The 13,729-nt window shown below is 48.7% G+C and overlaps 1 protein-coding gene across 1 annotated transcript in view; it reads right to left on the reverse strand.

Moving 5' to 3' along the window:
* LOC143000410 (inactive phospholipase C-like protein 2) overlaps positions 1-13,527 on the reverse strand; it is an 18,420-nt gene extending 4,893 nt beyond the window's left edge. The window contains exons 1-9 of the mRNA XM_076149719.1: positions 13,110-13,527; positions 5,014-5,115; positions 4,752-4,901; positions 4,498-4,658; positions 3,421-3,889; positions 2,134-3,327; positions 1,786-2,035; positions 1,416-1,702; positions 600-803 (exon numbers count right to left, since the gene is read on the reverse strand). Coding sequence (XP_076005834.1) covers positions 600-803; positions 1,416-1,702; positions 1,786-2,035; positions 2,134-3,327; positions 3,421-3,889; positions 4,498-4,658; positions 4,752-4,901; positions 5,014-5,115; positions 13,110-13,364 — 3,072 coding nt within the window. The 5' untranslated portion in view covers positions 13,365-13,527. The remainder of the gene's footprint in view (positions 1-599; positions 804-1,415; positions 1,703-1,785; positions 2,036-2,133; positions 3,328-3,420; positions 3,890-4,497; positions 4,659-4,751; positions 4,902-5,013; positions 5,116-13,109) is intronic.
* Between the last annotated feature and the right edge of the window lie 202 nt (positions 13,528-13,729).

Raw genomic sequence — 13,729 nt, forward strand, 5'->3', positions numbered from 1 at the left:
GAAGGCGTGATGTAATTTTAGCATAGCGAGGGAGGCGACCGCTGCATCCTCCCGCCGCCATCGTCGGCCAAACAAGAGACTAAGAGACGGCGATAGAACGGGAAAACAGAAAGCAGAAGGTGTGAGAATAGAGAGAGAGTTGCTTCCTTCGCGGTTTTAACACCAGCTGAGCACAAACAAAGTGATTCACAGCGACTGACTGAAGTCCACGAGATTTATTTTCAGCCCATGTTACCAAAATTAAACCAGATTAAGTAACTTGTTTGAGAATTGTCAGTTCATTTTGGTGGGAAACATGCGGTTGAATTGCTGTATCATCCTTAGTCTCTGCCTCCATCTAGTGGTAACTTAACAGTGGCGCAGGACAAGCAGTGTGACTGGTCGTCTATGGTCGTGAAATAATGTATAAAAAATGTAATAACTTTAAAACTGTGACCCAGATCTTCTTCAAGATCTACTAAAATGTTTCTCGGCACGCTCGCCACCTTTGAACCTCATTTCATGAAATTCTGTCAGTAACCTTTTGTGTAATCTTGCTAATACATAGACACAAACTGAGGCGAAAACGTAATACACCATCAACTCTCTTCCTTCCTCACCGTTTCATAGGTGGAGACAACCCGGCGCAGGACGTCGGGCAGGGGTCCCTGAGGCTCCAGGTTGGGGTAGATATCCTGGAGCTCAAACAGCAGTAAGGGCGTCCCGTCCGGCCCCGACAGTCTCGACCCCAGAGCCAACACGCACTGCATGAGGTTGGCCACCGCCGACACCCCACACAGCTCCCTGAACACTGCTACTGAGGTCTAGTGTGAGAACATGGAAAGGAAATACATTTGCAGACGTTCCTTCACGTAATTGCGGTTGTATTGACCCCAAGTGAGTCAAATACACACACACACACACACCAAATGGCTGCTTCTGTTACTGAAACTTGTGAGCTCAGCTATTAACCGCTGCTGCAAGTGTAGTCTTCATCATTTAGTCTTCAGTTTTTCCAGTTTCAGCAGTAATTACCCCCTTAAAGTGATACTACAGCAATTTGACACACACTCTATGATTGAAAGTTTACCAAACCACCTCGCACAGTGATTTAGAAGATTGCTGTTATCACTCAGTGTGCATAAGGCGTGCCTGGATGCATTTCTCTACATGGCATTCAAATCTAAATGCATCTTAGGGATTCTGTAGAGTAGAGCTGTATTATGCTATAATGACTTGAAGGATAACGGCTTGTAAAATCTGTTTTATTTGACTAATATTTCTCCTTTCTGAGGCAACTGGGGACATATTTACATTTCCATAGACACATAGCTCCAAAGCGGTACGTTTTACGAAGATTACCCAATATCTCACGAATGCTACCACAGATTCATTTTATGGAATCATCTGCATATGGCTTTAACCGTCCCCCTCACCTGCATGTTCTCCCTCAGATCTGTGGCTTCTCTCAGCAGAGGGGCGGCCGCCTTGAACACCTCATCCACCGCTCGGACTCCCAGGTCCCTCAGGGCCGTGTAGTCTCTCCCCTTCCGAGCCTTCCGTACCGACAGACCCCTTTTATGAGGCTTTCCCCCTCCTCGCCGGTTGGTGAGGGCGACGTGGACGAACAGCCTGGAGTGGGGAAGGTCCTCTCCTGTCAGACACTGCAGGGGGACGTATCTGTAGCCTGGTTGAAGGCACTCCAGAGGGATGGTGTACTGACCTGTAGGGGGCGATAGGACACATAATACACTCTCAGTATTGCTCTATTCCTCAGTATGACACCCGCTGACCTCTGACACTGACCTATGAAGTCGTCCCCGATGAAATCATCATCCAGCACCACGAAGCGGACCATGGCCAGCTCCGCCAGGTTGATCTGAAACTCGAAGCTCTCGTCGAAGATGGGGTTGTCGCCGTTCTGGGTCACAGTCCGTGTGCGGCGCTCTGTGCAGTCGGCCGGGATGCCGTGGATCTCCACATACACGTAGGGGTCCACCACATCTCCTTTGGCCGCGGAGCCCCTCGGTTTGGGAAGGTTCTGGCCACTGATCACCTGCAGGGAGGGAGGAATTTATCGGCTGCCGATTCAGTATTGCGATACTTCCTTAGAATTAATATGTATTGCGATTCGATCAATATATCTTACCGCACCTTTACATGCAGCAGCTGAGGAGACACACCAGGCACCGTGTCTCTGGTGTCGGCACTGAAGTAAGACACCTCCTGCCGCATGATGGCAGGCCGCAGAATGTAGCCGCAGCTCCCGTTCTGCCGAAACCAGGCTGTGTTTAGGTCCATCATCAGGCCCGCGGTCTGAAAATTCATGGACACAATCTGGCAGCCGCACTTCCACAGGTCCTGAGGGTTCATGTTGCTGGAGTCCATGCGCATAGGGTTGGGGTATACCCGTGACAGGAAGTGCTTGTTGTGGTTGACGAACTTGCCCGGCTTCTCCCCGGCCAGCTGCACAGCCAGGTCCTCGTGAAAGGAGCATAATTCCCAAGGTTTTTGGCTCTTAGATGATGTTGGAAAATCAGTGAAGCGGACGGAGGTACAGAGAGTCACCAGGTCAGAGAGCTCCTTTAAGAGCAGGAACCGTTTGGGAGAAGGAGGATTGGACTGCGAGGATCCACCTGGTCCTGCCGCTCCAATGCCATTACCTCCTTTCATCCTTTGACACATTTCTGACCCTTCGTCCTCCTCACTTACCTCCCCCTCCTCCCCCTCCTCCTCCTCCTCTTCTGAATCCAGCCCCAGCTTCTTCCCCTTTAGCAGGATCTTAGCCCTGAGGGCATGTGGCGATGGCAGGTATGACTCCCCTTCCTCGGGTGGGGTTGTGTGTAACCTCTCCCCTAGTATTCTCACAAGATGCTGCGACAGCGCTTTCTGCTGTGGAAGTGAACAGTGGTTCTCCACACACAGAATTAAAGGATACGCAGACGCTACAAATGCAAACTTTCCGATTGCTTCCAACACGCAACTGAGGGCCAGGGGCGGGGACAAGGTGTGTCCCGTACAGACCACCGGCTCCTCATCCGGACCGTCCCAAACGTCCAGCTCCACGCAACGACATCCCATCTTCAGTGCACGGATGTAGCCGGAGATGTCTGAGGGGCCTTTGAACTGGTCCTCGATGAGGTAGGTGTTGTGGGAGGAGTTGATGTAGTAGTGAGACAGAGGCTGGGACATGTCTTGGCACACGGCGTCGTGCTCCCTGTCAAACAGGTGGCACTCTGCGGAAGTGAGGTAGCTGGTGAAGCCGTCCAGTGACAGGTATCCCTGCTGACGGCCCTCTGCAGACGGCTCGTGCGCCTGGATGAGCTTCAGGCTGGTGTCCTCGCTCACCTGGTAAAGACAAAGATGGAGCAAGAGGTGAGGGAGACGAGAAACTGGGATAAGACAAAAAGCACCCGTGTACAGATTTGTGCATTTACCCACCTGAGCCATTCCCTGCTCAGCCTCGAGGAACCTCATTAAGTCTTTGGTGTCCAGGAACTCCTTGTTGCTGGAGAACTGCACCAGCAGAAAGTAGATCTCCGGACGGGTACAAAAGTCATGGAAGACCTCTATAAACTCTTGCTTGGTCACGTGATCGCTTCTCACGGGTCTTTTGTTGTGATCTTTGGGTTCAGGTCCGTCATCTTGCGTCGCAGCCTCGGCTCCGCTCGGCCTCTCCCTCCCTCTCTGAAGCTCTTTGAACCTGTGCTCCACTTTCCCACCGCTGACTCCCAGGTTTACACTCTGTATCAACCTCACGGCAGACTGCAAGCCGATGCCGTCTTCCACGTCCTCCCGTCTTTCCGTATCAGCTGCAGAGGAGAACAGCCACTCCAGCCAGCTGAGCCTCAGGCTGTCCTGGCTGCTAGCGATCATGTCCAGTGCGTGTTTCCCATACTGCATCACATACCTGCAGGCACAGCACACAAGAGTGGGCAAAGCTGATGCAAGACCTTATATGCCAGCTTCATCCTGCACTTTTGCATTTCCTTCCCATGGTTTTTTTACTTTCACGACTGCAGCTGTAGAATCAGATCTTTTTAGCTGATGCAAGTACAAATAATCCGAAATGTACAAACAAACCAGAGAAAAAGCAAAAAGACAGCAAGCTCAGCAAACATAAAACCTTACAAAACCACCAAACATGAACACACTGCCATCAGTTACTCATGCACATGTTTCACTTCTACAGTTTCATTTTAGAAGCCTTTTTTTGAAACCTTTGCAAAGCTTTAATAACCAAAAACACACAGTGATCCACTTCTACTCGCCCTCCCTGCAAGCACTGCTGCTCTGTGCAGACATGAGGGACGGCTTACAAACCGTGTCCCCCTGAATCTATGGATTTAAGATGCTGGGATCATCTCAATATCTATAATCATTGGGGAATAATGATTTGATATTGTATGTTGAAAGCGAAACCCTACATGCACAAGATCTCACAGGCACGTTAGAGAGAATTGTGTAATATATTAGAATGTTAACAGTTGAATGCTGCTCCTGTTCATACTGTCATACCTTAGGCCCGTCACCCAAATATTCGCCACTTCTGCAGAGTTGGCCACCAAGTCCAGGCTCTCATACACCTCTCCATAGATGATGGAGAACGCACAGTCCTCTGAGATCTGATCGTAAACTCCGCTGGTCCGGAAGGTTTCCGTGTTGCGACCTGTCCGCACCTATGACAAAATACAACAACAAAACCCAGTCAGCTGTTCTGTGCTGCGTTCATATCTGCAGGGTTTGATAATATTTCTTCTGTGGGTGCCGACCTCTCGCATGGACGTGAGGGAGATCCGGGCCTTGTCTGACTCCTTCTTGGACGGCTCCCAGCACAGAGCCTGGAGGCCGGCATCCAGCATGTAGTAGCGCTGGTACACGCGGGTGTTGGGCCGCACCTTCCTCAAATCACAACCCTCCACCTAGAAACCAAAGGTATGATGATGATGATGATGATGATGATGATGATGATGCCGCCATCCATGAGCTCTGTGTGTGAATGTTTCATATTTGTGAGGCCGATGTCCTACCCACCATGGAGTGAATACAATCGGCCGCACTGCTGATCTTCTTCTCCGACAGGCTGCTGCTGAAGGACACCGTCTTCTTTCTGTCCCGTCCGGTACGTGACCCATCCTGATGAGGGAGGAGGAGGAGGAGGACGTAAGGATGATTCAGATAAAGAAAGGAGGAAGATGTAATCGGAACAAGACAGTCAGAGAGCTTCTTGCATTAGGTGATTACTTCTGTATGTTTGTGACACACAGTTCAGAGGAGATGACTCAGGATTAAAAAGCCTATCAGATTATGTAACCCTACATAAAGACAGATTATTTAGTCTGGGAGATAAAGCCTCCACCTCTTCCTCTCAATCTGTTATTGTTTTTCCTGATACCAAGCTGAAAGCCTTCGTCTGCCCTTGCCATTCACCATGACATCATTAATCATACCTGAGCGGACAGAGGCGGCAGGCGGCGGGCGGCGGGCGGCAGCGTTCTAATTCTGCCCTCCTCAATCAGTTTATCTGAGCTCATCCGTCTGATTTAATGATCGTTCAGACGTCAGTCAGAGAGAGAGAGCCTCGCACAGGCAGATAACAGCATGCATATGTGGGGGAACTTACTGAATTACAGTTATATCAGAGCCCCTACGCAATCCAATCAAAGACTTAATTGAAGCTAATCTAAGGAAGGATAAGATGATAATGCAATTGCGGTTGATCCAAACGCCCACATACACACTCATACAGCCTCAGTTCAGTATCGGGGCTGCTATGGTGCGAGAATAAAATCGGGATATTTGAAGAAAGAAGTAGACAGTGGCCCCTGAACGCATCATATATCATAACAAATGCTTATTGTTGTGCTCAAAGTTACGATGCAGATAATATAATTTTTTTCCTTTCAGTTAAATCAGTTCCAGATTTGTTTGTTTTTGTTAAAAGCGTAAAAAGAAATCAAGTATAGAACGTAAGTAAGTATGTTCATGTGTATATGATGTGTTGCGTAATGGTTGTGTGATGCCCCATTGGTTTTAATCTGTATTCATTATTAATCTCCCTGATCTTTTGGCAGGACACCTGTGTGGCTCGTTAAGTGGCAAGTGGCTTCAGCTGCGAGGTGGGCGGGGCTAAACTACGAAAGGCTATTCTCAGGTTGGTCTCTCTCTCTCTCTCTCTCTCTCTCTCTCTCTCTCTCTCCCTCACTCTCACTCACTCACTCACTCACTGTCTGTCTGTCTGTCTGTCTGTCTGTCACAGTTGTTTGGGGCAAGTCCTCCCATTGACAAAATGCATGTTGAGGTCTCGATACTGAATAAATCAATTTACTCTGACATAATCTAGAGTAAACATTTATATTTTATATTATTTATTGCCTTCATTTGCGTGCTCAACGTTTCAACAAACCTACGGGCTCAGAACTGAAGAGTCTACTCGGAGGAGAAGTGAATTCCACTAAAAACAGCATAGCCAGTTGCCTTAAGCTGCTGCTGCTGAAAGATCTCCTGCTGCCCGTCCAGCCCCGCCACCTGCATGCAGAGAATACAGACGAGCCCTGACTCGTGTTTCTATCCCCTTTCAAGAGAAGAGAGGACGCCAGGGAGCCAGCCATCCATTAACAAAATAAAACACAGACGTGTCATTGAGCTAATTGATTTTATTGGCAGGGACGGCAGTAAAAAACCTCCCCGCAGCGTCGTACACCTCCACCCCGGGGCGGGAACAAAGTCATGCATCTTCACGGCACGGATGGAGAGGAATTACAAAAAAAGCAAAGGCCTGCTCTTGCTTTTATTATGAAAGGGGCGACAAATTTCCCCCGTGTTTATTTTTCAAAGCTCTTGGGAAACACAGTGACCCAGAATGAGGCACAGAGCCAAAGCCCACCGAGTTTACCCCCCCCCCTCAACACACGCACACACACACACACACACATCGACACAGCCAACACCCTATCCACGCTCTCTCTCTCTCCTTTCATGCACTGCAATGACAGACGTGGAAGATTAATGCTGCACACAATCTATATCTCTTCCTGTGTGTGTGACATTAGCAGTAATGGTCCCTCTGTGGCTGTATCAGCACCGCTCACTGTGCTCGCCTGCCACCGTTTACCCAGTTTAAGGCTCTCCACATAAATAACACGGTCTCCTCAGATGTCGGACTCGTACTGCTCGACCATGTCATCTCTGATTGATGCCCGGGCGATGGACGCAAATTATCCTGAAGCAATGGATACAAACTAATAGAGCTCCTCCAGTGTGAGCCTGGAGCGACAGCAGGACTCTATGTGGCTCAGTCAACAGTTGAGTTTCAATTATCCCAAGTGAGGCGCGAAGGCTATACATCACCTCTGTTAGCCAATACCTAAGAGACGGAGGAGGCGGGGGACAGTTGAAACACACACACACACACACACACACACACACACACACACACACACACACACACACACACACACACATAAAGCTGACATCAATGCATGAATTATTCCGGCAGATAAAAGTAAAGGTCACATGCAAAGTCGCATATAAACAAACGCCTGAACAAAACACACACACACAGGCAACAACACATCTACAGCCTCTGTCCGCTGATAAAGCAGCCTGTTACTCGGGCAATAGGCCTCAGTTCTCCTGTCGCGAAGGCTCGATTTGTGCCGAGGACTTCTTCAAAACCGCCACAGCGCTGCAAAACAGGAAGCGGGCTGTCAGTCAGCCAGTCAAAGGGAGCTTCCTGTTGCGTCGCACTAGGAAACTCAGAAGGGCTTTCGTTTTTGCGGGCATACCTCCGCCAAGGCAGAACCAGCAAAACTAATAATGCGAAAGGACTTTAACAAAGGCAGGTGATTAGTGCTTTGTATTTTAAATAGTGTTTTGTGGAGAATTGATACAAATACGGAATCAATTAAACTCATATTACTTAAATTAAATTAGATTGGAAAAAGAAAAAGGCATTTCCTGGATGTGGTCCTGCATCCAGAGCAACATCAAAGCTTTCCTGCACCATGCATCGCCCTCCACCCTCTGAGCTCTGTGAAAATCTGTTCATTACTTTTTTTTTTAATCCTTGAAGGAAGGAAGGAAGGAAGGAATGATTGAAAGAAAGAAAGAAAGAAAGCACAGGTGGAACCTGTTGGAATCTAAGTGGTCCGATTTTCAATTCTGGCCATTTGATACTTTAATATGCTTGAATGAAGGTTTGTGAAGCCTTTTGTGATTTAACTAGTCTGGTTGCCATAGAGACCCATTCCAAACCCCTTGTTTTATGACTTACATTTTCCAAAACACTATGCAGCCAGGATCATTATTCAGCGCGTGCAGGTGTCGGAAAATAAAGTGGACCTTTTTTTCCACCAAGCAGCGATATATAAAAAGAATGGACACGTGAATGATGAGGCGTTAGTGTGAGATTACGAGAGGGGGTGAACATCTAGACTGACTGCCTGACAGATGGGGCAGAGAGAGGGAGAGGGAATGAGAGAGAAAAAGGGAGAGAGCGAGGGAATGAGGGAGAGAGATGAGAGAGAGAGAGAGAGATGAGAGCCGGGTGTGTTGCAGAGCAGATTAGACGCATTTACCAGAGAGAGAGATTGAGAGGGACATGGAGGATGACAGGAAGACGCATCAGAGCGAGTTGAAAGTTTAGTGGAGGGAACGGATAAACAAAACTGAGAAAAACAAGCCAGAGGAAGGACGGAGGGAAATAAATAAAGGAGCCATTTGTCTGATAAATGTCTGACTTTGTGTGGACGGTCACACACACGCGCACACACACACAGACACGGGGCTCTAGCTCCGGCGCCGGCTTGTGTCTTTATTAGCCATCTTACCATGCATGCATGTCACATGATCACCTCAAGAGTGAGCAGAATGAAGATGTGGCTCATTAACAAGTGTCTTCTTTGATCCACTTATTAAGATGGATGGAAAATCAGTGGGAGAGAGAGAGAGAGAGAGAGAGAGAGAGAGATGGATGGATGAGGAGCTCTGCCTCTGCCTGTGGCCTTGTATATCAGAAAGAAGATGACAGATGATCGATGGTTCAGTTTATTCTGGTGCCGCTGACCCTGAGCTCACAACCCACCGGGGAGGAAGAGACCCCAGATGATTTATGCAATTAAAAAAAAAAATTTGACCATTAAAACGTCTAAAAGTAATCAATTCATGTTGTAATTGTGAGCTGAGTTGTGGCGTGTAATACCGTCTGCAGCCTGCGGGCGGTGCGTCTCCAAGGACATTTACGACCTGCATTCCACGCTGAAACGTTGTATTACTTTCTTGGTTTGTATCGTTGTAAATCGAGGCTACATAAGAATAACTATAACGCTACAAACGTATAAATGTTTTATTCAGGCTCTCCCGTTAGAAATGCTAAAGATTGTAAACGACACAAATAAATGATAAAGTCACTCAAATCAAAGTAAACAAAGGGAGACATTCTTGTTGCTGGCTGGCAACTCTCCAATATAGTGCTGTATACACGGACCTTCAGAGGTAACCATGGCAACAATAACTATGCTTCATGCTCATTAGCGGTTAGAGCAGCAGTCTGTCAGACGGTAGAGTGGGCGGAAAATCTCAATGACACCGTCGACCTTCCTCCACTTTCCTCCATCTTCCTCTCTGCCCCCCCCCCACACACACACACACACACACACCGAGAACATGACTGACAGCTGAGGTAGCACCCCCTTGTGGTTTTGTCCCTGTTTCGTTAAGTACAGTACCATCAGAAGAAGACAGAATCATTTAGAGTCGTTGCTTTCTGTGATCGTCATCAGCGTCGGTTGTCAACAGTGGGTTTTGAACAACGGTTCAAAACCCACATCCTGAGTCAAACGCGACTCTAGAGCAGTCGCAGCCGCTACCAGGTGTGCGGCCTTCGTTTTGGTATTTTCCATCCTTTCATCATTCGAAGAGACACAAGTGAGGCAACGACTCAGAGGTTTGGAACGTACCCGATGTTGACCCACTAGCATTAGCGATTCTTGACACGCCTAAATGGAACGGAGCCAGAGCTGCTGCTGTTAATTACACCAGAACGCCTCATGCCATGACAAGTCAAAATCTCCTCCTGTGAAAACATTCTGAGCCATCTGTGTGTGTGTGTGTGTGTGTGTGTGTGTGTGTGTGTGTGTCGAGTTGGCTTTTTGATATGTGTCAACGAGAGCAAACAGGAAATTAGCATTGAATAAGATACAGGAAGTGCCGTGCGGTCGTGTGATTCCGTCAGAAGCTCAGCACATGGGAAGGGTTTCAACAGAAAGTCACTCAAACATTCAAACCTTTGAAGTCCACTTTCCATTTATGCACACACACACACACACAATGAAACAAGTTAAAAGTCAAAGCGTGGTTTCCCACACAAACGTCACAGATGCATTTCCGGTTTATACTGAATTCCGCTAAATAGGGGGACCGCCGTTTCCCCTCAGTTGAGGCGAGAACCTGCAGAGATCAAAGCGCCCTGAGTCGGGGTTTACGTGTCTCGGTTACAGCAGGCTTGACAACAGGGACGAATTCTGACAAACGCCAACAAACGGCCACAATCGACGCAGGTTATCGACCCGCCGATAAACGCCTCCACGCCACCATAAGCGTGTCTCTCTGCAAGTGTGCGGTGTGCGTGTTACATTTTCTTTGTGTCCCCAGGCGTCTCCCCGGGCTTCTGGCTAATCCCTCATTCTCAGAGACACACAAAGACGACAAAGCCGGCTCCAAAATACACACAAGCATGCCGACGCGGTTAAATAGGGACACATATACAAATACACAGAGAAACTGGTTCGATGTGTTAATGAGGGATTTGCTTAAGTTTAAGGCGGGATTTTGGATGCACAAACCATTAGAAACGCATCGTTGTAGTGCGGTTCTATACAAAAACACCACAAATTACACAAAATCCCCAAATATAAGCTTTACTACAGGGCCGCTGTGTTGCACAATTCATTCAATTGTACAGATGTACCTAACACAACTGCACAAACAGGCCTAGAGTGTGTGCACAGGTCCGTACACACACACACACACACACACACAGTCACATGCTCAGTGTATTTACAAGTCTCTGTTATTGAGCCTTTTGGTGTGAGCTGTAATGAGACAGCCGGAGAGCGAGGATTTGTGGTGCCAGGGTTGTGTTTTACCAGAGGGTAAGCCTGTGTGTGGCTCTGTGTGTGTGTGTGTTTCCGAGTATGTGATGATTATCTGCACACACACGCACACACACACACATCACCTCGGCCTGTGCACATTAAGAGCCAAGTTGGACCTCGGACGGCCTGATGCACATACTGACGAAATGCAATTAGAGGTCCTCGCCTTACATCTGCAGAAGCACACACACACATACACACACACACACACACACACCCAACACACACACACCCAACACACACGCACACACAGGACCCAAACCTCCTGACTGGTGTTAAACCGGTCTGGAATGTGGTGCTTCCTGTTTGTCTGCCTTACATACCATCCACAGGATACTCCTATTGTGTGCGATCCGGACTTTAGCCCGGGCTGCAGCGGAGCAGACAGGTGGATTGATGATGGCTCGCTCTTCAGGATGAGTCCATCTCAAAACCACTTTCAAGGGGTTCAGCTTCCACACCAGCAGGTTTCCCCCTCTGAGCTCTACTCCTAGTCGCACTTCATCATTGGGACGCGCCGGTGAATGCAGATTCCTGGCCTGGCGTTTCCGTCACGCTGCTCTTTGAAGCCCAGACGGGGATGTGAGGTTCTGGAGCCGTTAAAGGCCTCAGCAGAGAACCGCCGGGAAGGATTTAAAGGGATACTACGCCCATAATCATGTTCAGGGAGAGCACATTTGGTATGAACCCTGTGCTGTTTCTATAAGATGCTGATCCATGATGCCAGACCGTCACATGTTTGCGTCTCACTTCAACCTTAGACGACGGTGCTTTGCAAGTTGACCTGAGGTTCATTGTTGCCTATGTTGCAGTGAAAAGGGAGAGTAATATGTCATCATCAATGGTTTGTAACTGAAATGGCAATATTGCAACACGCAGCGAGCGAGCGAGCGGAGGAAATTAGCCAACCGGCCTGCTTCCTGTCTTGCGGCGTGCGGGCCAATCAGATGCCACGGCCACGTTCACACAATCATGTCTTTACAGGCATAGAGCTCCGGCGATGATATACTGTCAAAAAAACCTCCCACATGCCTTCGGGGGGCCCAAAACCATATTAGGGCGTAGGCTGATTGAGCAGAGGTTATTGATCCTGCATTTGCTTTTATTGATAAATGGATTCTAATCAAACCCCAGCTGTGATTGTGTGTGACGTCTGTGTTTAAGGGCCCTGCTGGGTGTTTGGGCTCAGTGTGATCTGAGGGAGGTGAAAGCGACAGGATCGGTCAGACGGAGTGGCGGGGGGGAGGTGGGGGGGGGCGGGGGGGGTTGATGGTAAAGGACGAGCGGCCAGCAGGGCGATTTGTCATCTCAAGCAACGACTCGGGCAGCTAATTTCATTTATCAGTGCCTCCTCTCTGGCTGATGGAGTGTAAATTCACCACAGCGCCTGATGTATTGTGTTTGGCTGGAAGTGAAACCTTCTCACCTACACACACACACACACACAGGGTGGACCCTCATGCCTCAGTGACACATGGCTGAACACAGTGTAATAATAATGATGACTTGTGCTCGCAGCAGAGAGAAGGCTGACGACTTTCACACCTTATTATCTTGTTACTGTTACTTATCTTTCATTATCTCCACCCAGCAGTGTGTGTGTTTGTGTGTGTGTGTGTCATCCATACAGTAAAGATCCGTAAAAAAGGGTCACTAATGCTTCTTTCATGTCTTCTTTGTGGCTGTGCAGAGACTTTTAGAGTCTCTTTATGCTCCATGTCGTCAGGTTAATGTTCCTGAAGGTGCTTGTTATGTTACTCACTGGTGTTTTTAATGAGCTTTTCTCTCTTTCTCTCATCTGTTCCATTCTCCTGACTCACCACAAGCTGTATTATATGCTGGATCGCTCACCTGTTACAGTTTACGTGCATTTTTTTCTTGATTCCAAAGTTTCTACTAGAGCCAGCAGGCAAATGTGCCGCCGTGTGTGTATGTGTGTGTGTGTCTGTACGTGTGATGTTGTTCTCGGCCTACCTTAATCAGACTGCTGCGTCGAGGGATCGAAGCCTGGCACGGATCCCGGCCAGGCTTCTCCGACGTCGGGGAGCCGCAGCTGGGTTCCCGCTGGAGCTTCTTCTTCGCGGCATCCGACGACGCGCCGCAGCTTCCGTTCGACACCGGCTCTGCTCCCCGGCGCGTCTCCGGCTCTCTGGCTCCGCTGCTCCCCGGCGCAGCTTTCCAGCCAGACACCGCCGCCGCCGCCGTCTTGTTTGCTCCTAAATCAGCCATGTCGAAGGTGTGAGTTTGGATGTTTCAGTCCCGGTGAGAGCGCAGATCCCGGTGCAGCGCCGCGCACACACACCGACATGGCACCGCGTCTGCCGCTACTCAACGACCTGACAGCCGAATGAAACTTCTCTCTCTCTCTCTCTCTCGCTCGCTCGCTCGCTCTCTCACACTCTCTCTCTCTCTGTCGCTTGCTCGCTCATTCGCACTCTCCCGCTCTCTCTCTCTCTTACACACAGACACACACACACACCTCTACTCTTCTACACTTGCACAATTTTATCTATTAATTTCAAATCATCCTTTTCCCCCCTTTTTCTTGATACAAACCCGTCAATTCGATTTCAGTGTGTTTTCCCATAAACACT

Source organism: Genypterus blacodes, unplaced genomic scaffold, assembly GCF_046128005.1.
Source record: "Genypterus blacodes isolate CSIRO-AG114 ecotype Tasmania unplaced genomic scaffold, CSIRO-AGI_Gbla_v1 ptg000048l_1, whole genome shotgun sequence".
Taxonomy (NCBI): domain Eukaryota; kingdom Metazoa; phylum Chordata; class Actinopteri; order Ophidiiformes; family Ophidiidae; genus Genypterus; species Genypterus blacodes.